Source organism: Equus quagga, chromosome 12 (assembly GCF_021613505.1).
Source record: "Equus quagga isolate Etosha38 chromosome 12, UCLA_HA_Equagga_1.0, whole genome shotgun sequence".
Classification (NCBI taxonomy): Eukaryota; Metazoa; Chordata; class Mammalia; order Perissodactyla; family Equidae; genus Equus; species Equus quagga.
In genome coordinates, this window is record NC_060278.1 from 103330639 (window position 1) to 103353167 (window position 22529).

Here is a 22529-nt window from a genome sequence, read left to right on the forward strand (position 1 = left end):
ATTTGAAAGCTTTTTCAGAAATTTCCTTTCCAGAATCTGTAGAGTCAACTTTTACCCTCGCTTCGAACTTTTGGTTAAAATGGGGAGGAGAGCGCTCTCATGGCTCCACACACAGACGGGAAAGCAGAGGTTTGGAGAACATTGAGAACACGCAGAGGGAAAGCGACTGTCGCCCATTTCTACTGCAGAGAGAAAACCACAGGGGCCGGGGAAGGGAACCGTGTTGGCTTCCCAGCTCCCTGAGATACATTCTCTGAATGAGGGCATCAGGGCTCCTCTGGGTCCGCACCTCCTCCTCCTTTTTAAAGAGACTTCTACACCACCTCCATGCCGAGCAGGAAGCAGCCGCTCGTGAAATAGATTTCCCGTCTAGAAACACAGCAGACACAGCTCCCGAGCACGTCCTGTACCTGGCACTGGGCTTAGCTCTGAATCTTAGCCTTTCCTTTTGGAAGCCACCTGGGAGGTGAGCCATCAACCCCACAGCTCACCTCCCTTTCTTTGCTCCAGGAGTCCTCATCTGCACCCACGCCCCCCACCCCCCACCCGGCCCCCTCATCTTAGCTCCTAGTGAGAAAGCAGCTCAGGGTCTCCCTCAAGAACAAATGAAACTTTTTAACTGTGTTTTTGTTGTCAAAGAAGAAAATGTTAATTAAATCATTGCAGCCTTATCTACGTTCTCACAGAGCTTGGTTATATGCTAATACTTGCCACATATCTCCTCAGGGCTCTTTTGTAAAAAAATAAACTAGAAAACAATCCTCTTCCCAGGTGGTTAAACGCCTCTTCAGGTATTTCCTTCCCAGAATCTCCAGGCTTAGCTCTGACCTTCTCCTTTACTTTTGGGTAAAAAAGGTGAGCAGCGGCCATCATAATCCTATCTTACACGTTGGAACAGTGAAGGTTGAATATTAATAGGGGTGTGACATCTCCTCTGCTAACATCCTACTAAATGGAAGAGCGCGGTCTCTTTCTAGGATGCTGGAGGTGGGCGTGTGGCACGAAATGTTCTGTGCCTTGTAACTGCCCGGTCTCTGAGCCGCTGGGGATTTAGTTTCTCCTTCACAGTTCGCCAGTCTGTGTGTGAGCAAAATGCATAGGAGATCCCGGCATTCACCAGGATGTGCTAAGCCGTCAAGATGTGGTTCACCTCAAAAATTGTCTGATTGAAGGAGAGGCAAGAAATTCACACATCCTGTGTATGGGTGGGATGTCGAGGTGTCAGGTGACTATCTCCTGAGGTCTCCCGCTCCTGGGCTGTGTACAGTATGACAACGAGCTAAGAGATGCCATCTCTTCACAAAATACCTTCCCATCGCCTCACTTTCCTGCCCTCTCCAGTTCAGACGAAAGACTGGAATTGGGTGAGCAAAGCACATCCTTCTAAAATACAAGTGATCTCTTTTTTTTTAATACAAAAGATCCTTTATTGAGTTTTATTGTTTTTTGTCTTCAGTTGATGTGAGTTGCTTTCACACTGCTGATTTTTTAAAGACTTCATTGCCCCTTGATAGTGTTTTAAAATCAGATTTATCTGATTGAGGTATGGTTTACGTACAATAAAATGCACCAACTACTATAGCACAATTTGATGGGTTTTGACAAATGTATACAGTCATGCAACCACATTCTGGAGTCAAGATATAAAGCCTCTCCGTCATCCCTCAAAATTCTCTTGTGTCCCTTTTCGTGTCCCTGTCCACCAACCCCCAGCCCTGACAACCACTGATCTGCTTTCTGTCACTATATTTTTGCCTTTTCTAGAATTTCATATAAATAGAATCATACAGTCTGTTGAATTTTGTGTCTGGCTTCCTTTTCTTAGCCTAGTCGTTCTGAGATCCCTCCACGGCACTGCATTTGACAGTAGTCCATTCCTCCTTCTTGTGGAGGAGCGCCCATCGTGGGGGTATGCCCCAGCTGGGTTACTATTCTACTGATGGACGTTTTGCTTTATTAAGGATATTTCCCCAGCTATTTCGGAATTCAAATCAAACATCTATTGGAACAAGAAAGGGAGGAATTGAAGATATTAATGTAAACAATTTTGTTTTGGCAGAGCAAACACATGAGCTTCTAACCCAAAGTTGCAAGAAAATGTGTTGCCCTCGGTGGCATTCGGGGTAAATCACGTTGCATGTGGCTTCAACATCATTAGCGGCTGACTCCAAAATAAGACTTTCAACGGCATCTGAGATGGGGAAATTAATCTAGAAATATAATATGGTAATAAAAATGAGATATTTTGATTTTCTAAGATATTGGTTTTGTTTTGTTTTGTTTTGTTTTTTCTCCTCCCCAAAGCCCCCGGTACATAGTTGAATATTCTAGTTGTGCCTCTGGTTGTGCTGTGTGGGACACCGCCTCAGCATGACCTGATGAGCGGTGCCATGTCTTCACCCAGGATCCGAACCAGTGAAACCCTGGGCCGCCAAAGCAGAGAGCGCACGCAAACTTAACCACTTGGCCACGGGGCCAAACCCAAAGATATTGTTATTTAAGAAGAATTATAATGCCAAGCTTCTGAGAGAAGTCCGTGAGCCAAAATCCCCTTGTCTCTTGTTCTTACTAAGAAAAAACACTGTATGAGATATATCTTTTTCTGCTTTATTTCCCCAAAATCCCCCCTGATCCATAGTTGTACATCTTAGTTGCAAGTCCTTCTAGCTGTGGCATGTGGGACACTGCCTCAACATGGCCTGACGATCGGTGCCAAGTCTGTGCCCAGGATCCGAACCAGCGAAACCGTGGGCCGCTGCAGCAGAGCGCGAGAACTTAACCAGCCGGCCACGGGGCCCGCCCCGAGATACATTTGTTTCTGAGATGAAACAGAATGTAATTTCATGGATCAGCTTAAAAGAAGTGTTTTGCCTGATCGATATCTCCCACATTGTGTCTGGAAGACTCATAAATCAAAGATTCAAAAAGTATAAGGGATGTAGAAAAGAAAAGTTTTAACAGCTGATTTTAAATTTGCAGAAGTTATGCTAGGCCGAGATAATACAGCCAACTTCAAACTGCAATGACAGCCTTTATGACAGTCCACATTAAACCCGACACAGAAAAAGGAACTTTCCTCATGTGTTCGCCACATGCCAGGCACTACTGTGTTTTAGGTGTATCAGTTCATCTAAGCTTCACAATGATCTTAGAAGCTTGTTAAACTCAATAATTATTATTATTCCCGTCTTACAGATGAACAGGCTCACAAACTTGCCCAAGCTCGCACAGCAGAGCCACGATGCACGTTTAGCCTCCCAGCTTCCCAGGCTGTGCGTGCAGCCTCTGGGCTGTCACTGCTTCTCAATGAGCCTTTATAGGAAACGTTCTCGAACGGCAACAAACCCCTTTAACTTTAATGGGGAAAAAAAGGGGGAGGAAGCAGACAAAAAGAAGGAAAACAGTCACCCAGAATCCCATTTATCTCTTTTTCCGGTGACTTTTCTCTGTGCTCATGCATGTATGCATACACCAACAGAGACGGAGACAGAAGTGTAGCAAAAGACACGGTCAGAAAATTCTGTCCAAAGGACAAAGAAAAAAAGTCACCCAGAATCCCACTTTTATACCCCCTTAAAACTGCATTGAAAATTATAACTTAGTGAACAAGCTGGGGAAAACAGCATGAGGATGGCAATAAGCTGCCTTCTGCATTAAATGGGATAATCACTCTGAAGTGAGTTGCATGGGGCTAAAGTCGTCAGTGAACGATAGGCAGGATTCTGACCTCAGAGGATTAACTTAACCTCTACAGATTCTCCAGTGGGCACGGAGTAAGTCGAAAGTAAGGCTGCAGGGTAGGAGAGCTCAGTGCAACCAACCCAGGACTCTGCAAAATGCCATTCTCTTTGCCCTTGTCACACGGAGGCACTATTCCAGATTGTCGTCATGTAGTTCTGTGACCTGTTTTCCTCCTTCCAGGAAGACTGTGTATATATATATAAAAATGTTAGAGGCAGGGGGAAAGGAAGGAGGGAAAGAGGGCTGGTGGGGGGGAGGGAGGGAGGCTCTCTCAGTTCCCAGTGCTTTGTTCCTATGTAATTCTTCCATATAAAAATATGGGGATAATAATAATAAGAATAATAACAATAAAATCATGATAAAGAAAACTATTTCTGTAGAACATATTATATTCTCAGTGCCTCACAATTTTTTGAGAACAAACGTCTACAGTTTGCAAATTATAAAAACGGTATGATTCTCATTTGAAAGCCTGTGTATCTCGATGGGCAGCTTTCACCCTGTTCCGATCGAAGGGCTGCTGCTGTGAACACGGCCCACTTTGTGTACATCATAGTGGAAGTTTGACTCACAGGGTTTAAGGCAGCAAGAGACTTGTGACAGGGTCTCGTCCTGTGGCTGCCAATCCTGGCCGTGCAGCAGAATCGTCAAGAAAGCGTCTCACACTTCAGATGCCAGGCCCCCACCTTCAGGGATTCTGGATAGCAGCTGTGGGATGGGACCTGGGCATCTAAGTTTTTAATAAGCAACCTAGGTATGATATTGTGATTTATAAGAAATATATATTTGGTTTTCATTGCTGTTCCTGCAAAGAGTTCCGAAAACTTTTAAATGATAAGAGCCATGAAGATGTCTTCTGTTATTCTCAACAAGCCCCTTTGAACCACATCTGAATTTATGTTAATCAGGTGACTTTTGGAAAGCCTCTAAGGATGGGGGCCGGTTGTCAGGGGAACCAGCCTTGTGATTAGACGGTTGGACCTGTCAGCCCTAGTCCCCGACCTCTGGGGAGATGAGAGGGCTGGAGATTGAGTTCAATCACCAATGGCCAATAATTTAATCAATTACGTGTAATGAAGCCTCCATAAAAATCCTTAACGTGTAGGCTCAGATTTATTCTGGGTTGGTGAACACATGGAGGTGCTGGGAGGGTGGCCCCAGAAAGCCACAGAAGCTCTACCATTCCCAGGTCCCCACTCCGTCCCACACCTTGCCCTGTGCATCTCTTCCGTCGGCTGTTGCTGAGTTGTATGCTTTTATAATAAACCAGTAATCTAGTAAGTAGATTGTTTTCCTGAGTTCTGTGAGCCATACTAGCAAATGATTGAACCTGACTGGGGGGTTATGGGAACCTCTGATTTGCAGCCAACTAGGACAGATGTCATGGGTAACCTGGGACCCACCACTTGCAAGTGGCATCTGAAGTTGGGGGCAGTCTTGTGGGCTTGAGCGCTGAAACTGCGGGATCTGATGTTAACTCAAGGAAGACAGTGTCAGAGTGGAATCGAATTGTAGGACACCCCCCTAGTATTGCAGAAGTGCTTAGTATGGCGAAAAAACCACATATCTGGTGTCAGAAGTGGTGTGAGTAGTAGAGTGTCGAGAGGGAAAACAGAGCTTTTTCCTTACACTAGGAAATTCTAAAACCTCTGTGTTCAAGACATGAAACCGAGGTCCAGAAACTTACATGAAAATGACAGCAACCATAACCATAATGCAATAACGATAGCTAACACTTCCTATGTGCCAGGTACTAAAATATGATTTATTATAGCAGATACCTATGTTGTAAGTACCATTATTATCCCACTTTACAGACAAGGAGGCCAAGATTCAGAGAGATTAAGTAACTTGCTCAAGGTCACACAGCTGGTAGGTGGCAAAGCCAGCAGTCTGATTCCACAGGGCTTACCCGCAACCACTGGGCTAGACTGCCTCTTCCTGTATAATTTATATGTATTCTTCACATAGTAGAAGCTGGCCACTTTTGATACATTGAATTTACTGTTTTGTATTCTGGGATAAATCAAATAGATAAGTATATTGTTCTGTTTTAAAACTGCCCTCACTTAGGGAAAATTCTGTTGTTTTGTATACTTTACCGGTTTCTGAAGAATTCCTAAGTGTTGAGTAACATGTAAAAAGCTTCATGAAGGATCCTTGAATCCTCTCAGCGATTCTATGAGGTAGGTATTTTTATACCCACTTTAGAGATGAGAAACCTGAGGCTTAGAAAGTCAAATGACTTGCCCCACGTCACACAGCCACTACCCTGCAGAGTTTGTGACCCAGTTTGTGACACTGTGTTTCGGTGGCCCCAGGAAACTAATACAAGTGTTTTCCAAGTGAGCCCGTGGCTTCAACCCTTCCTTTGGTTTTCCCATCAACAGGATGGCAGTCCCTTCCTGACCCCGAGAGGAGCAGCCTGCCTGCCCGTGTGGCACTGACCTTCGTCGTAGAGTTGAACTGTGTGGGTTGACAGCATCACTGGCATCCCGTTTTGACCACACTCACTCCCAGAAGCCACCTGGAACAGAACATGTGGCATTAGGAGTCAAGTCTTTCGGGAAAAGCAGAAGACCTCGAGGCCACAAGGGTGCCTCACAAAGTTAAACTTAAAGGCTGCACTTCTAGAAACTACCCTGCTTCCGATCCTGCCTGAGAGAAGCTAAACCACCCACTCCGAGGACTGGATCTGTGCTTTGTCTCAATGAGCCCCATATGCACAGTCAGTCTGGACCCCGTCGCACAGACAGGACGCATGGCCTGATCTGGGGCGCTCGTGTAACAATGGGGAACAAGAATTTAACACACTGATTCCGAAACCCGTGAGGTTAACCTCGCTCCACTGTCCTGCGCACGCGAGCACAGTCCTCAGCCAGACCTTGTCAGCAGACCCTCACATACAGGAAGAGCGTGGTTGCTTTTGTTCTGCTCCACACCCACGCCCTCCACCTTCACTGTTGCAACCTCTTTCCAATTTTAGGCCACTGCTCTGATTTTTTTCCCTTTTCTAGTATTTATTACAGATATTAAAACAGATTATGTAGGTGTATACACGTACACATATATACACGTGGAAATATGCACACACACTCACATGGAAAGAAAAAAGTTGCAAAAGAGAATGTATGTTATATTATCATTTTAGTAATGAAATAATCTAAATTATACCACTAATAGTTGACACTGATCAGATATTGATCTTATGCTCAGTACGTTGCATGTCGTCTCACTCTGCTAATACGGTTAGCAGTACAATATATGTTAATAAGTGCCAAGAGAAAAACACTAAAAGACTAAATAGCAACCTCTTAAAGATGGGATCCTCCCACGGGATATGGAAGACTTGTCCTGTATAGTTTTGTTTAAAAGAAGCCTGTCTTCCTGAATTTATCATTAACCCTACTGAGAAATCACAAATCTAAACATCAAACCCATATGAGTGTTTGGCCCTGAGGTCACAGCTGGCAACACTCGGCCAACACTTGGTGTGCAAATTTGATTTATTTGGCTCACAGAGTTTAAGTATTTTAGAATCAGTTGGCAATATTTAAAAATCAGGAGATTTCATTAACACCGTTTTCCAACTTCTGGTAAAAAATAAGACTCTGGGAACATCTCGATGGTGTGCCTCTGGATGGGTCCACCCTCCTGCTTCGCTCATTTTTGTGACTGCCCGGCCCCTGGAGGCCAGAGGCTCCCAGACTTGGAATCACTTGGGAGCTTGAGCAACTAGTGACACCTGGGCCTATACCTAGACATTGCATTTTAGTTGGTCTCAGGTGGGGCTAGGACTCAGGGGTTTTAAAAGCTTCCCAGGTAGTTCTCATATAGGATCAGGTTTGACACCCCCTATGTTTTCAGCCCTTTTCTTCAAACCCAGCCTTCTTTTCTGGGCAGGAAGTCCCTCTATGATATGATCAATGTTAGTTCATAGGTATCATCTTCCTGCCACAGGGATTTCATGTTTAACTGAGCTCCAAGTCTTAAACTGAAGTGATTTCAGAAGCACGGATGGCAGATATGAGGCTTTCTGCTACCTGGTCCTAGAAGATCCGAGGAGAAGCATCTGGGCGTCCCTGGCCCGGCCTTCCAGCGCTGTCCTCTAACAGAGGGATTCCTGAACTAGGAGTCCTCCACCTTGGCTGCACGAGCTACAGCTGAGGAGCTTTGAAAATGCAGACGCCCGCCCTCACTCCCACACACGATTCTGATTTAATTGGTCCAGGGCGCAACTCCGGCATCACAATTTTCTAAAGTTTCCCAGATGATTCTAATGTGCAGCGAAGGCTCTGAGCTACTGATCTAAACCTGGATTTCTCATCCTTGGCACCATCGCCATTTTGGGCCAGATCATTCTTTATTGTGGGGGCTGTTCTGTGCACAGTAGCATGTTTAGCAGCATCCCTGGGCCTACCCGTTAGACCAGTAGCCCTACCTGAGTTATGACAACCAAAAATATCTCCAGACATCACCAAGTGTCCCCTGGAGGAGGTGGGCAAAATCACCCACAGTTGAGAACCACCAGTCCAAACCCCCCTAGGAGCAGTGACCAAACTGGCCCATAGGAATGGATCCTCTTGGAGGTCCTTAAAGACAGAGCGTCCATAGGCTCCCAGCCCTGCAATTTCTGATTCTGGAAGTCTTAGGTGGGGCCTCAGAGCTGCATTTTTAACAATCTCCTTGATGGATCCTGGAGGTTTGAACACAACTGAACAACCCATGGGAACAGCAGCGCATCGTCAGTCAGGTCTCCGCGGTGAGCACGGGGCAGGCTGTTTATTCTGCTCTTCCTGCTAGTAGCTAATGGCCCAGTGACCACCACTACACTACCTTGTAAGCGTCTGTTTCCAATTCGTTCTCTTGGTCTTCGGTTCTCTGTGGAACACTCATTTGGTTACCCATTGTCACTGCAATACAGAAAAAAAGAGAGAGAAAAATTAAAACCCCAATTAACAAAAGTCTTCCTCTTGCCTATGAAGCTCAGGTGCGGAGATCTGACAAGCCACTATGGGTGTCACAAGGCCAAGTTAGACCAACTGCTTATATTTAATTTGGAGAATGAGAGGAGATTTTGGACTCATATATTCAACTGAATTAGTCAATGCAGCCCCAATTTGCAATTGCATTTCATTGCTGAGGGAATATTTGCCATCGTGAAAAGTGTATTCAGTGTAGATAACATTTTCTTCCCCCTTAGCCGGTCACAGCTGTTAGATCAAGAAGATTCTAGGATGAGGATAATTAAAACAATACTTATAATTTTTAGTATTCTCTGATCTTTAAATTAAATTAGGTCGCCTGTTAAAGCCTCTCATTGCACTGGCATTTTTTTTCATAGCACTTAGCACTATTTGTAATTATATATTTACTTGGCTATATTTTCATTCATTCATTGATTCAAAAATATATATTGAGCACCAACTCTGTGCCTTACACTGTGCCAAGCACTAGGGTTACAACTGTGAATTAAACAGAGGAGGGCCCCTGACGTCATGGAGCTGAAATGTCGGGGGGTGGGGGGGGACAGATAGTAAATGAATAGATAATAGATCCAGAAACCAGGCCATTTCTGATAGTTCCAGGCAGCATGGTATAGTGGTTATCTGCACAGAGCCTGGAGCAAGACAACCTGGGCTGGAACCCTCTACCCCTCCTTACTGTGTGTTCTTGGATGAGTTAATTAGCCTCTCTGTGCCTCACAGGACTGCTACAAGGACTCAATGAGTTAATGCTTGTAAAGTGGTTAGAACAATGTCTGGCTCATAATAAGCAATATGTAAGTGTTTGTTAAGCAAAACACATAGCGTTCAATGCTAAGAATAAAAGTAGTTTGGTAACATAGCAAGAGGAGGTCGTGGAAGAGGGCAGGAGGTGGCAGGGCTAGGTAGGATGGTTCTGGAATGAAGGAACATTGACCCAGATTTAGAGGGCAAAACAGAATATTTAACTTCTGTCTCCCTTCCCCAATAAATTGTAAGCATCCGAGGGCAGGATTTGTCAGTTTTCACCCACCGTGGTGTCTCCTGTTCTCAGCACTGCATTTGCACGTACCAGGTGCGAAACGATTACTTGCTGCTTGAATGGAGGGAAGGATCATGAACAACGACCCCCCACCTGGCAGGCACTGAGCTAGGCACATGCTACATGGTCACTAAACCTCTCAAGAGCCTTGTGCTAATCGTTCTGACAACGGCTAATAATGATTTCACGTGCGCTCAGTCCGGAGCACTGTTTTCCAAGTGCGTTTCCTGTATGGTCTCGTTTAGCCCGACAGCTCCCTTATGAAATGGGTGCTGTCATCATCTCCTTCTAGATATGAGGAAGCTGAGTCACGACGAGGTTAACTTACTTTCCAATGGGCGCTCAGTTAATGAGAGCAGAGGCAAGAGTCAAACACAGGCTGCCTGTGCTCCTAGCCACTGGAATGTTCCACACTTTGTTCCCTCCCCTTGGAAAGGAGGGCACTGAGTCTCCCAAACTCACCCAGGACACACATCCATAAAATGGCCAAATGAGGATCTGACCCCGAGTACAACTGGTTCCAGAAACGGCGCTCTTTCTGCCACAACTAAGACCTACTGCCTCGCTACCTACAAATTTCCTTTTCCACACAGACGATTCCAGTTTAGCCCGTCTCCACAGACCTGGCTGCTGGCAGCTTTCGGAATAAAAGCCAGGACTTTTGATTTCTGGCCAAAAGCAGCCACCACGTCGCCAAGATTCCCTGGGGCCTCTGACCCACGGTCTGAGTTTCGATGCCCTGGTAATAGACTCGATGAGTAAATTACGGAGGCCCAAAAAGGGTCACAGATCTCACCACCTGCTCTCTTGGGGGAATTTGGTAGATAATAAAATCTGGGGACTTTACATGTTTTCTAATCAAGCCGTGTAATAAAGCTGAGCAGTGCTAAAACATACAGGACACTTGTTATTTTGCAACCTTTTCTTTTTATGAAATGCATACTTACAATGGACCATCACTTCCATCTATAAATGGGACGTTACAAATATAATGTTGAATCCCCAAGACCAGTATCTGCAAACAGCTGTGGGCCAAATCCAGCTTGGGGCCTGTTTTAACAAAGCCAGGGAGCTAAGAATGGGCTTTATGTTTATAAGTGGTTGGGAAAAAATCAGAAGAATCATAAATTGTGACACACGAAAATGACATGAAATTCAAATTTTGGTGTCCATAAATAAAATTTTATTTTATTGGAAGACAGCCACACCCATTCATTTGTGTATTTTCTTCGTATGGCTGCTTTCATGCTACAAAGGCAGTGTTGAATAACTGCCGCAGAGGCTGTATGGCCCACAGAGCCTCAGATATATACTTTGTGGCTCTTTCGAGAAAGTTCACCAACCCTGTCCAAGATGACTGTAGGTAATTTTTACCTATTTTGCAAATAAGGAGATTGAGGCAGCTGAGAGATTAAGTGTGGCCAGTAATAAGACTGACCAGGATTTGACCCCACTGTGTATAAAAACAACAACTCTAACAACCATAGTAACGATAAAATAGTAACAATAATAACAAATTTGGTGAGTGCTTACCATATGCTGAGACTCTGTTCTAAGAGCTTGCAGTGAACTAATTTACTGCTTGCAGCTAAGCACCAAGACGGCAGGATCATCGTGCCAATTTTACAGATGGGAAAACAGGTTCATAGGTGAAATGCCTTGACCAAGGTCACAGGCAAGAATATACACACACTGGACAATGTCTCCATCTAAATCCAGCTTTTTACAAAATTAAAAATGATTTACCAACGGTTTACAAATGGAAAGCTCCTCTTATGCAATTTAAATTCAGTCCAATTCGGGGGCTTCTTTCAATAAAAATGTTTGAGGTTATGGAAACTTTTTCTGATCGTTGCACATTATAAGGAGCCTTTTGGCAAATTCAGGGCCAGGTGGACTGAAAGAAGGAGATTCCACTCGTGCTCTTTTGGAGCGATGACCTGGATTCAGATCGCATTGCTTTCCACCAGCAGTTATAACTTGCGTGTCGTGAAATTGCTCCTGCCCTTCCTTCCAGTTTTGCGAAGAGCAGGATTTACATGGGACAAAAACAGAAGGTGACTGCCACCTATTGGCCAACATGAGTAGCAGCAGCAATGACTATATTCAGCCTGCGGAGCGACGTCAAAATGTCTGGGGAGGTCAAAGGCAACGCTTTTATGTTTAACAATGAAACCTTCTGTTAAAAGTTGGCAACAGAAGGGCAAGTCTTTTAGTGCCCAAAAGATAGTCCAACTAAGAAAACAATCATGCTAATCACGTCTGTCGCGTACGGAGCGCTCGCCACGTGCCAGCCCAGGGTGAGCATCCAGGTTGAGAGCGGTGCAGAACACTGCACAAGAGCGTGAGCTCGCAAGATACACGCCGGGTTTGCTCCCTGCTGGGCCACATACAGAATGAGTGACCCTGAGCCTCGGGCCTCAGTTTCCTCTTCTGGAAAATGGGAATGATAACAGCACCCACCTTAAGAGAGTGTTGTGAGCATTGGACAAATTAATATATGCAAGCTGCCCTGCAGAGTGCCTGGCACACGATGAGTACGTGCGAGTGTCAGCCATGATTAGGATCATCATCATTACCATTGTTGATATTTTCATTCCGTTTCCGCCAAAGTTGCCTGATAGTGAGAATCAACTGAGGAAACTGGCAGTACTTCCGATTCCCACGATCCTGTCAATCAAAAGTCCGGGCTGTGGCCCTGGATCTATATTTTTAGCAAATGCACAGGTGATTCTCCTCATCAGGCACATGTGGAAAATACCATGATGGTGACCATCTGTCCAGGCTGTCCCTGGAGTGAGGGGGTTCTGGAAGGAAGACTTTTATGTTAAAACCAGGAAAGTCCTGGGCAAACAAGGATGCGCTGATCACCCTATAAGCTGACTCAAGGACTCTGCGAGGCAAGGACTCTTTATCCCCATTTAACAGATGGCAAAACTGAGGCGCAAGGAGGTTCAGACGATAATTCTGTGGGTGATGTTTTCTCCAGTCTCTGACAAATGAGAGAAACAAATCAGATAAGGAATTTTTCATCCAGAAAAACACCTATTTGAGAGAGCTAGCTTTTATTTTGAGAAAACAAAATTTGAAGGTGATGTCAAAATGCCCTTTCTTTCACGAACTGATGGTGTTAGCTGTTCTGTTTTTATGCCCTTATCTGACATTAAACACAAGGTGCCAGATGGCAGGGGTTTTGTTTTCGAAATTGGACTCATGTATGAGGTCCTAGCATTTTGAGAAGGTGGGATAAGTCTTTTCCTGGGGGTTGTTCAGACAAGACAGTCCCTTTGCTTCTCCACTTGCCAGATGTGTCCTGGAAACCAGTTCTCAAACTAGACTGCACGTGAGAATCATCTGTGGAGACTTAAATCCCTAAGCCCAGGCCCCAGCCTGACCGATTCCATCAGACTGTCGGGTATATTTTCAAATCTCTAGGTGATTTCCATGACAGCGAGGCTGAGAGCTGCTGTTTGCGATATTTCGGGGTTAGTAAGCATCCCCAGGGCCAGGGATCTTTCTGAGATGGTGCCTCCCCTGACTCAGAGACCCGGGTTCAGAATTCTCAGATGGAGGAAGGGCCTTGGCCTTCAGGGCCCACAAATCGAGCTCAGCCGGGCATCTGAAAACGTTCACAACCGTTCAGGGCCCTCCTTTGTGCGCCCTCTGTTTTGTCAGCCTGCAAATCAAGAGAAACCTCCTGGGTGTCCAGCTTTCCTTCCCCGAGAATGGGTGCACAGGGCGTGCTTGCTCCTGGACACCTCGCCTTCCACTGGGCCGTCTGGCAGTCAGCAGGAATGCCCCATGCGAGGGGGGTGAAGGGCTGTTGGAGTGGGGAGCAATCACGCTCTCCTCCTTGTCTGGGTGCCCCTACTTTCCCCACAAGCAAAGGAGCTCTGGAGGGAACCAGGCCCCCACCAATTGCATGACTGTGAGGCCCTGGGCCCTCTGAACGCATTTTTCCTGTGGAAAATGACAGTATGCATGATGACGACAGTAATAACGTGTTTGGAGTGTTTTCTGTGTGCTGTGTGCTTCTGATTTGTGCATATTGACTTTGCTTGGTCCTTGAAACAACCCTTTGGGTTAGACACCATTATTTTCTCAATTTACTGATGAGAAACTGAGGCACAGAGAGGTTGTGGCACTTACCCAAGAGTCTTCATCCATCACGGTATTGTGGGGAAGGAAGTGGGGGAGGCACATGCCTGGTATGGAGTGAGCACCCACGAGTGGTAGTGAGAAATATGGGTACATGTATATAATGTCTGAGGCTTGGTCCCAATTATTCAGGACTATAAATTTATATTTCATATTTTAGATCCTGTCATATTCCTTGATGAATCACATTATTGTGTTGAAAATTTCTCTTTAGAAATATGTTCCTATTTCTGACTCATAATAACTTGAGAGCAGTGTTTCTCAAACTGGGGGCGATTTTGCCCCCCAAGGGACATTTGGAAATGTCTGGAGACATTTTTGATGTTCATGACTCAGGGTCGGGGGATGCTACTGGCATCCAGTGGGTGGAGGCCAGAGATGCTGCTAAACATCCTGCAGTGCACAGGGCGGCCCCACAACAGAGAACGATCTGGCCCCAATGTCACTAGTGTGGAGGTTGAGGGCCCCTGCTCTAGGGGCTGGACTTCATGGTTTTCTCCTCACGCTTACAGCCCAGTAACCCCTAGGGACCTACGTTTCTGAAGAGCTAGTTGGAGGATGAGTCCATGGGGGTGAAACAGCAAGCCCTCCCGCCTGGGTTCCTGTCCTGGCTCAGCACAGCTGTGTGCATAAGCCTCAGCTCCTGGTCTGCAGAGGTGAGGGACGCAGGAAGGACCATCGCAGATCCAGCCTCATCAGTGAGGATGGAAAGGGTGTGGTCCATGCCGTGTTTAGCCCAGTGGTGGAGGAAAGATCATTGCAGATCCATCCTCGTCAGTGAGGATGGAAAGGGTGTGGTCCATGCCGTGTTTAGCCCAGCGGTGGAGGAAAGATCATTGCAGATCCATCCTCGTCAGTGAAGATGGAAAGGGTGCGGTCCATGCCACGTTTAGCCCAGTGGCTGGTGTGCAGCAGCTGAGGAATAAAGATTAGCTCTTGCTGTGAGTGGTGAATAAAACGTGCTATGCTTTTGTAATAATTATACCTCGTATTTCTACAGAGCCTGCTCTGTGCCAGGCATTGCTCTAACTGCTTTCCTCTGTTAACTCATCGCATCCTCATAAGAACCTCCTGAGGAAGGTACTTTTACTGTACCCATTTTACAGATACGGAAACAGAGCCCAGGGAGCTTCAGATGGTGCTACGGACGGAAGTGGTTCCCCTCCGAATTCACATATTGAAGCCCTCCCCCAGGTGGGACTGTATTTGGGGATACGGCCTCGAAGGAAGTAACTAAAGTTAGAGGAGGCTGTAAGGGTGGGGCCCTGATCCGATAGGATTAGTGCCCTTATAAGAGGAGACACCGAGAGCTCTCTCTTTCTCTCTCTACCATGTGGGGACAGGGTGAGAGGGCAGCGACTGTGAGTCAGCGAGAGAGCTCTCCCCGGAAACACAATTGGCCAGGACCTAGATCTGGAACCTCCCGGCCTCCAGAATCCTGAGGAAATAAAGAGCTGTTGTTGAAGGCACCCAGTCTATGGTCTTTTTGTTATGGCAGCTCGAGCTGATTAATACACATCCTCTGCTAGTGAGTGGGAGGACTCAACCCTTGGTGGCCTGCTGCCATACTTCAACTCTTAACTGTCTCCTTTCTCACCTTCTACTGTCTCCTTGGCCATAGAAGTTATGCTATATTTTACTAAATTGTTATATGTCACGTAATACAACATAGAATAGAAAATATTTATTGTATATCTGCTTTTGCAGTAAGAAATTAAAATCATAACTAGTCAAGGAACGTGGTCTGATCTAGGGTGAGGAATGCAAATTGAAGAGTCATTGCTAATCTTTGTAGGGATTTAGCACAAGAGCTTGCAGCAGTCAAATGAGAAAATGCTAGTTCTTACTAAACTATTTATTTCTCTTATTAATGTTCTGACCCCGTCAGCTCCGGGTTCCCGTGCCGGAGTGAATCGCCCACCTCTGGAAGTTCCCATCGAACCCTTCCTCTTTCATTCCAATCACTGGTGTTCCCGTCGCCTCATTTTAGTTACAGGTTAACAGTAAGCCCTCCGCCTGGGAACAGATCGGCAGCAAACACAGTTCAAGCTGTCCTGGAGAAAGAGCTTTTCTGCGGCTACCTGGCCAGCCGGCAGCTCAACGACTGTCAAATGGAAGGGGAAGGTCCTCGAAGGGTGGAATGGTGACAGAATTAGTCACTGAGTAAACAGAAACACCTTTGATCAATGCAATGGAATGTAGGCAAACTTCGGGCCCTGCTCGCCACCCAGTTGAGGGCAATGCCAACATGGCCAGGCTGGCACACCCAGCAGAACCAGCCAGCTGCCTCCCCAGCTGTGAAGGCAAGGTCAATAGGGATAAAGAGAACAGACCTGTTCTGCCAGGTCCTGCAGTCCTGCGTCTCCCGGAGTTCCCCAGCCCAGGGCTAGGAATACGGCAGATACCACAAGGGCTGCCCTGTGCAGTGGTGCAGGCTGCCTCCCGCACAAGGGGGCACATGAGGACCGAAAGCCAGCCTTCGCTGTGCTCTCCAAGCCCTGCACCCTGTGTGGACTGTGTGGGTCCAGGGAAAGCGGCACCTTCATCAAAATTGTGCTGGGTGTTATAAGAACGCTTGGTAATTGATACCTTGCTGTTGGAACACTCAGCTATGTTTGTATAAATGGTTGATGTTCCTAGAAGGCTGAGAGCTCGCTGTCTTCTTCTTAGTGTTGCACTGAACATCCTTAAGCTAATAATGATAGCAGGTAACATAACTCAAGACTTACTGTGAGCCAGGTAGGGCCAGGATGAGGGTAAGGCAAGAGAAGCGCCCAGATGCCACATGCAAGGAGGCATCCCTCTCAGGGTTGGGCAGGGGCAGACTAGGCCCCTGTGAGGGAGCGACTCCCTGCATTTTGCCCCCAGGCGCCTCGCTTGCTCCTCCCCGGTCCTGGCCCTGGGGCAGGCGCTTGACTTCCATTGCTTCCGTCTTTTTCCTTACAGCAGCCCATTACACAGATAAAGAAACTGCAGCTTGGTGATGCAATCCCCACCCCCAGAATGTAACTCCCCGAGGGCAGGGGCCTTCTGTCCTGCTTGCACACAGTGAATTCTCAATTCACAGCTGCTCATTAAACGGATAAAAAAGAGTGACCGGCCCCAGGTCAGCAGGCTGAGAAGAGGCGGAGCTGGGTTTGAACCAGGTCCAGTGACATGGGTCCTCAAGTCCTTCCCGGCTTCCCGGCCCAGCTCTGGGCAGCAGGAGAAGCTGCCGACACTGAGACAATCAACAAACGTTTAACACTGAGCCTGCGTGGAGTCGGGTGGTCGACCTTCCCTAGTTCTTTTCCGTCCCTTTCCCTGTGCACTTCTTGTCACGGAAACCAGCTGGGATCTGCTCTTACGGACCCCTCGCTCTCCTGAAGCACACGCCCTTTTCCTAAAAAGACAGCACTTCCCGAGTTCAGAACTCTTCAGAAAAAGAATCCTCTGTGATTTTGAACGTTGGCTTGTTCCCCTGCTCTCCCTTAAACTGAAAACTGCTTTGGGTGCCCTCCCTCTGGGCTTTTGTTTGGGGAGAAAGCACAATATATACACCCCAGGACTCGAACACGCAATCACAGCAGAGCCCGGCCCAGACGCCCAGACAAGGGTGCCGTGACTCCCGCGGGGCACAATTCAGGGAGGCGCCAGAAAACAGCCAGCAAGATGAATAATATATTTTAACACATTTTAAAAAACCAGAATTAATGCTGTTACTAATCCTATCTTTGCTTAACTTGTTATTTTGTTCATCATGGATGTATTGGCATTGCCTTTAAAATTTTTAAATATTGCCTCAAAATATAATCTATCTTGATGACTGAGCTTTTGATGTCTCTTAAATTCTGTGCCCAAGTTGCATACCTCATTCCTGTCATTCAAGTCCCGGCCTGGATTGAATCCAGGACCACAACTTCCTACCTCCGCCCCTAGCCTCATCCTTCTGCTTGTAAAACGGCATTGATGACAAGGACAAAAATAACAGCTATTTATTAAGCGCACAGGTGTTCACACACGTTAGTCCTCTCAGGCCTCACGGACATCACTTTGGTCTCGGTGCTATTATGATGCCCATTTTACAGATGAGGAACCTGAAGCCCAGAGGGGTAAAGTCACCTGCCCTCGGGCACCCAGCCTGCCCCTGGTGGGGCTGAGACTGGCTCCAGGGCACCCACCGTCTAATCATTGTGACAATTCAAGGCAGGAACTGGAGTTTCAGAGGGCAATGCAAATTTCTGCAGCCAGGATTTGAATCCAGTACCCATCTCGAAGGATCGTTTTGAATGTTAAATAAGACAATAAAGAGCCAGATTCTCAAAGGCACTTGAGGCGTCCTTCTCCCTGTCTCCTCCCCTTCCTCAGACCGTGCTCCCAGGTGCAGACGCAAAATCGGCTTTCCTGTGGGGCATTCTTGTCCTGACAGTGGTCCCCAAATCGCAGAGCATACTCCTCCATCCGCTACCTTTTCCCCAAGTTTTACACTTGAAACGACCCCTCAACGGATCGACGCAAATAGGAGCTGTTTCTGTTGCTTTGTCCCTGACACTGCACACACTGTCATTAATCCTTGTACGGCCCTTTTAAATAAGGCTAGCTCTGGGTCCACTTCACAGATGGTGGAACTGAGGCTCACACATGCCTGGGCCATGCAGTGAATCCTAGCAGAGCTGGAGTCAGACTCAACCCTCTCTGACCCCTACTTGCTATATTTCACTGCCTGCCACAAACAGCAAACCCTCACACCGTGCCTTAAGGATCGGGAAGCAGTTACCTGTTGAGCCCCTGGTGGGAGTGTCTTCAGTCCCCTGGTGTCACCTGCGGCTGCTCCTGCTGGAAGTGCCGTGTCTCCAGCTGTGCTGCCAGTCCCAGGCTGTCCACTGAGCTCAGCTCCCTGCCCTTTGCTTCCTCGTCTGGGGCCTGCTGACTGAATACACAGAGCAGGGCAAACAGAGCGTGGGTGGGGCCCTCCTCTCGGCAGAAGCAGGTTCTCTTCCTGGATTCAGGGGCTGTCCTCACCTCTCCAAGAAAAGCCCAGCACCCGATTCCTCTCGCGCTATCGCCTCCCTGGCACTCCAAACATCCCGCCGAGTGCCCCGCGCACCCACCGCGGCCGCCCCGGTGGACCTGGGCGCATAATTCCCTTCCCCAGTAACCATGGGTGACGGTCAGAGCAGGGAAAACACGTTCTGTAGGATTCTGCAGCTCTGTCTGCCTTTCACCTTCATTCCTTCCAGAACACCAGCTCCACCGCCATCTAACCACCTATTTGGAAAGGAATAGCATCTCACCCACTGCACGACCCCCAGTCACATAAACATCACTCCCAAGGGGCTCTGGCCACGGGATAGCAGGCAATCCAAGGGCGGCTTATTGCACTGGAGACTGAACATGACATTGGAAAGGGCATTCTTCTTCTCTCCAGACTAGAAATTTGAGACAGGCGGCTTAGTTTATTTAATTTCAGCAAGGATATTTATTAAAGTGTCTCACAAGGACATATAAGAGCACGAATCAAAAATAGCAAAGGAAGATAGAAAAACAAGAGTGGGTACATCAATGGGACCAGGATCATCAATAAATGTGAATGTTGATCTACAGACTTGCTACGAAGGCTTCACACATGTGGCTTTGAGCTTCCTAATAGCCAATGCAAAAAGGGAAGCATGCTAAGTTATAGTAGTCAGTGTTCTTGAGAAAACATTCAGGGAAATGCAAAGTCGTAATTATTGTGGCTTTATTCATAAATATGTTTATCCAAGTTCCCATCATGACTACTTGTTGAGACCAGGCTATATACAGGCCTGAGTTTAGTGAGGTGAGGAAAAGAGACTCTGTCCCCACCCTCCCTGGGGCTCATTGTAATTGAACACGGAGTCCCACAAATAAACACAGCATCGCAGAGTGTGAGCCTCATTATGAAAGAACAGCCAAGGCAGCTAAGAGAGAGAAACAGCAAGAGCCAGAGAAGGCCCCTTTCAGGAAGCAACATTTAAGGGACAAAAATACTATTTAAATAAATACTGAATTCACAATCAGACGCATCATAATTAGGGCTGTAAACTCAGTTCCTGCTTAGTGCTGTACGTTTAAATCAGAAATGTAATAAAACCCAGTTATTAAGCAGCTGTCATGCACGCACACCATGCCAACACAAGCTTAGAGGCAGCCTGGCCTGTAGGTTCAGGAGCTTGGGCCCTGGCCCTGGGTTCAGATTTCCACGCTTACAGACCAGCTGCGTGACTGGGAGCCGGCCGCTCTGCCTCCCCAAGTCTCTGCTCCCTCCCTGGCTCTGAGCACCCTTGTGTTTATTTCATGCCAACTTTTGTCTCCCTGACTCCCAGCACCCTGCAGTATGAGATGGCCATGTCCCTGCCACAGAGGAGGTTGACAAGCACTTTCTGTTTGGCCTGGCTCCCTCTTAATTATTTGTGACAATAACTGCCATGTGGATGGCATTTAACTCTTTGCAAAGCATTTTGCATCCGTCCTTCCCAGTTACGGCCACACCGCAATTAGGATTTTTGCACGCATTTTACAGAGGCAGAATAGGAGGTTTAGGGAGAAGAGCGACTTGGGCCATCAAGGAGCATCATTCAGGGAAGGCATTTAGCTGCTATTCAGGCATATTGTAGCCTGCCATCCAGTGTTAACTGAGTCAGCAGCATCCGTGGAGGCAGGGCCGGCTACGTGATTGGCAGGACCCAGTGCAAAGGGAAAATGCGAAGCCCTGGTTCTAAAAGCAGGGACAGGTACTGGGAAAGACACTACAACATAAAGCTTTGTCTTTCTTCCATGGTCTCTCTCTCTCTACTTGCCATGTATTTTATTTGCTATTCAAAGACATTCTAAGTAAGTAAAATTAAAATTTTAAATTATTAGCATCAATTTTACCATTTATCCTCGTATTGTGCAACACCAGTTTTCAATGCGATGGACTCGTGCAGAAGCGCCCCTCGCACAACTCTGTGTATTTCCTTCTTACTAAAATACAGTAAACGCTGTGCAAAATGAACACCGGTTTTTATTTCCCTTCTAGATACTTGCACGTCTACCAGCACTCTCTACCTTCAGTTTATTGATGTATCAGGAGCGGGTGGAAGGGAAAGAACCATGGCTGCCCCAGGTTTCCCTTTCTCTGGCATCACTGTCAGCACATTGGCTATCCCAAGGAGGCAACAGGAGTGAGAGAGAACGTGATGAGCTTTTTGTATTGTTCATGTTTCTAGGATGCGTTGCCTTCTTTCTGCACTTGAGGCGATTGCCCATTTGAAGGGACAGCGTGGCCTCCCAGGGCCATCAGGGCCCCTACAAACTCAGTTGTAGGTGGAACACATTACCTTGTACTCACTTTGTACTCACGTGAACATCCACCCATCGTGGGTCCCCTGGAAGTCTCTGCCCGTGGGGCGTCATGAATGCTATCTGTGAACGGGGCAGCGACGAGCAGTGGACACGTGTATTGCACGTGTCTCCTCTGCTCATGCACGTGCCTCATTGTCCCATCAGATTTTTCTTTAAAGATTTCTTTTTTAGAGCAGTCTTAAGTTCACAGCAAAACTGAGAAGAAGGCGTGGAAATTCTCCAAATACTGCTCCCACACACGCACGGCCTCCCCCACTGTCATCATCCCCCACCAGATGGTACCCTTCTTACATCAATGGACCTAGTGGTCACATCACAATCCTTCAACGTCCCTAGTTGACATTAGGGCTCACTCTTGGGGTCATCCATTCTATGGGTTTGGACTTCTGTGCACTGACTTACATCTGCCATTAGAGGATCACACAGAATAGTTTCACTGCCCTAAAGATCCTCTGTTCTCTGCCTGTTCGTCCCTCCCTCCCCCTAACCGCTAGCAATCACTGATCTTGCGACCGTCCCCACAGCTTAGCCTTTCGAAGGATGTCATAGAGTTGAGATCTTACAGCATGTAGGCTTTTCAGATTGGCTTCTTTCACTTAGCAATATGCATTTAAGTTTTCTCCAGGTCTTTTCATGGCTTGATAGCTCATTTCTTTTTAGCACTGAATAATATTCCATTGTCTGGATGTACCAGTTTATTTATCCATTCATCTACTGGAGGATATCTCGGATGCTTCCAAGTTTCGGCAATTATGAATACAGCTGCTATAAACATCCATTGTAGGTGTTTGTGGGATAAAAGTTTCAACTCCTTTGGGTAAATACCAAGAAGCGTGAACGCTGCATTGTATGGTAAGAGTATGTTTAGTTTTGTAAGAAGCTGCCAAACTGCCTTCCAAAGCAGCTGGACCCTTTTGCATCCCCGCCAGCACTGAACGAGAGCTGCTGTTGCTCCCACATCCTCGCCAGCATTTGGTGCTGTCAGTGTTCTGGATTTGGCTCTTCTAACAGGTTGTCCCAGCAGATTGTACTTTCACAACACGAGTTCAAAGGTCAAATTATTACAGATTTCAAGATGGTGAACAGAGAGCATGAAACGAAGCTCAGGGCCCGGGGTGGAGGCAGCACTGAGTTCTCCGGAGTGCGAACTTCTTGGTGGAAGGACTTACTTCCCAGCGTCCACACGGCAGGCGCTCACTAAGAGGAGAGTTTCTCTCGGCCGTACATGTTTTGGGTGGTGTTCATCGTCACATCTC

The 22529-nt window shown here is 46.9% G+C and overlaps 1 protein-coding gene across 7 annotated transcripts in view; it reads right to left on the minus strand.

The window, feature by feature from the left end:
- BCAS1 (brain enriched myelin associated protein 1) overlaps nt 1-18984 on the minus strand; it is a 105479-nt gene extending 86495 nt beyond the window's left edge. For 5 of the 7 annotated variants that reach the window (XM_046680028.1, XM_046680025.1, XM_046680026.1 and 2 more), the window contains exons 1-3: nt 18683-18878; nt 8578-8654; nt 6190-6268 (exon numbers count right to left, since the gene is read on the minus strand). In XM_046680028.1, coding sequence (XP_046535984.1) covers nt 6190-6268; nt 8578-8649 — 151 coding nt within the window. In that variant the 5' untranslated portion in view covers nt 8650-8654; nt 18683-18878. Of the gene's footprint in view, nt 1-6189; nt 6269-8577; nt 8655-14461; nt 14842-18682; nt 18879-18927 lie in introns of those variants that run through there. The other 2 variants (XM_046680022.1, XM_046680023.1) reach the window with 2 other exon arrangements.
- Nucleotides 18985-22529: the final 3545 nt, after the last annotated feature.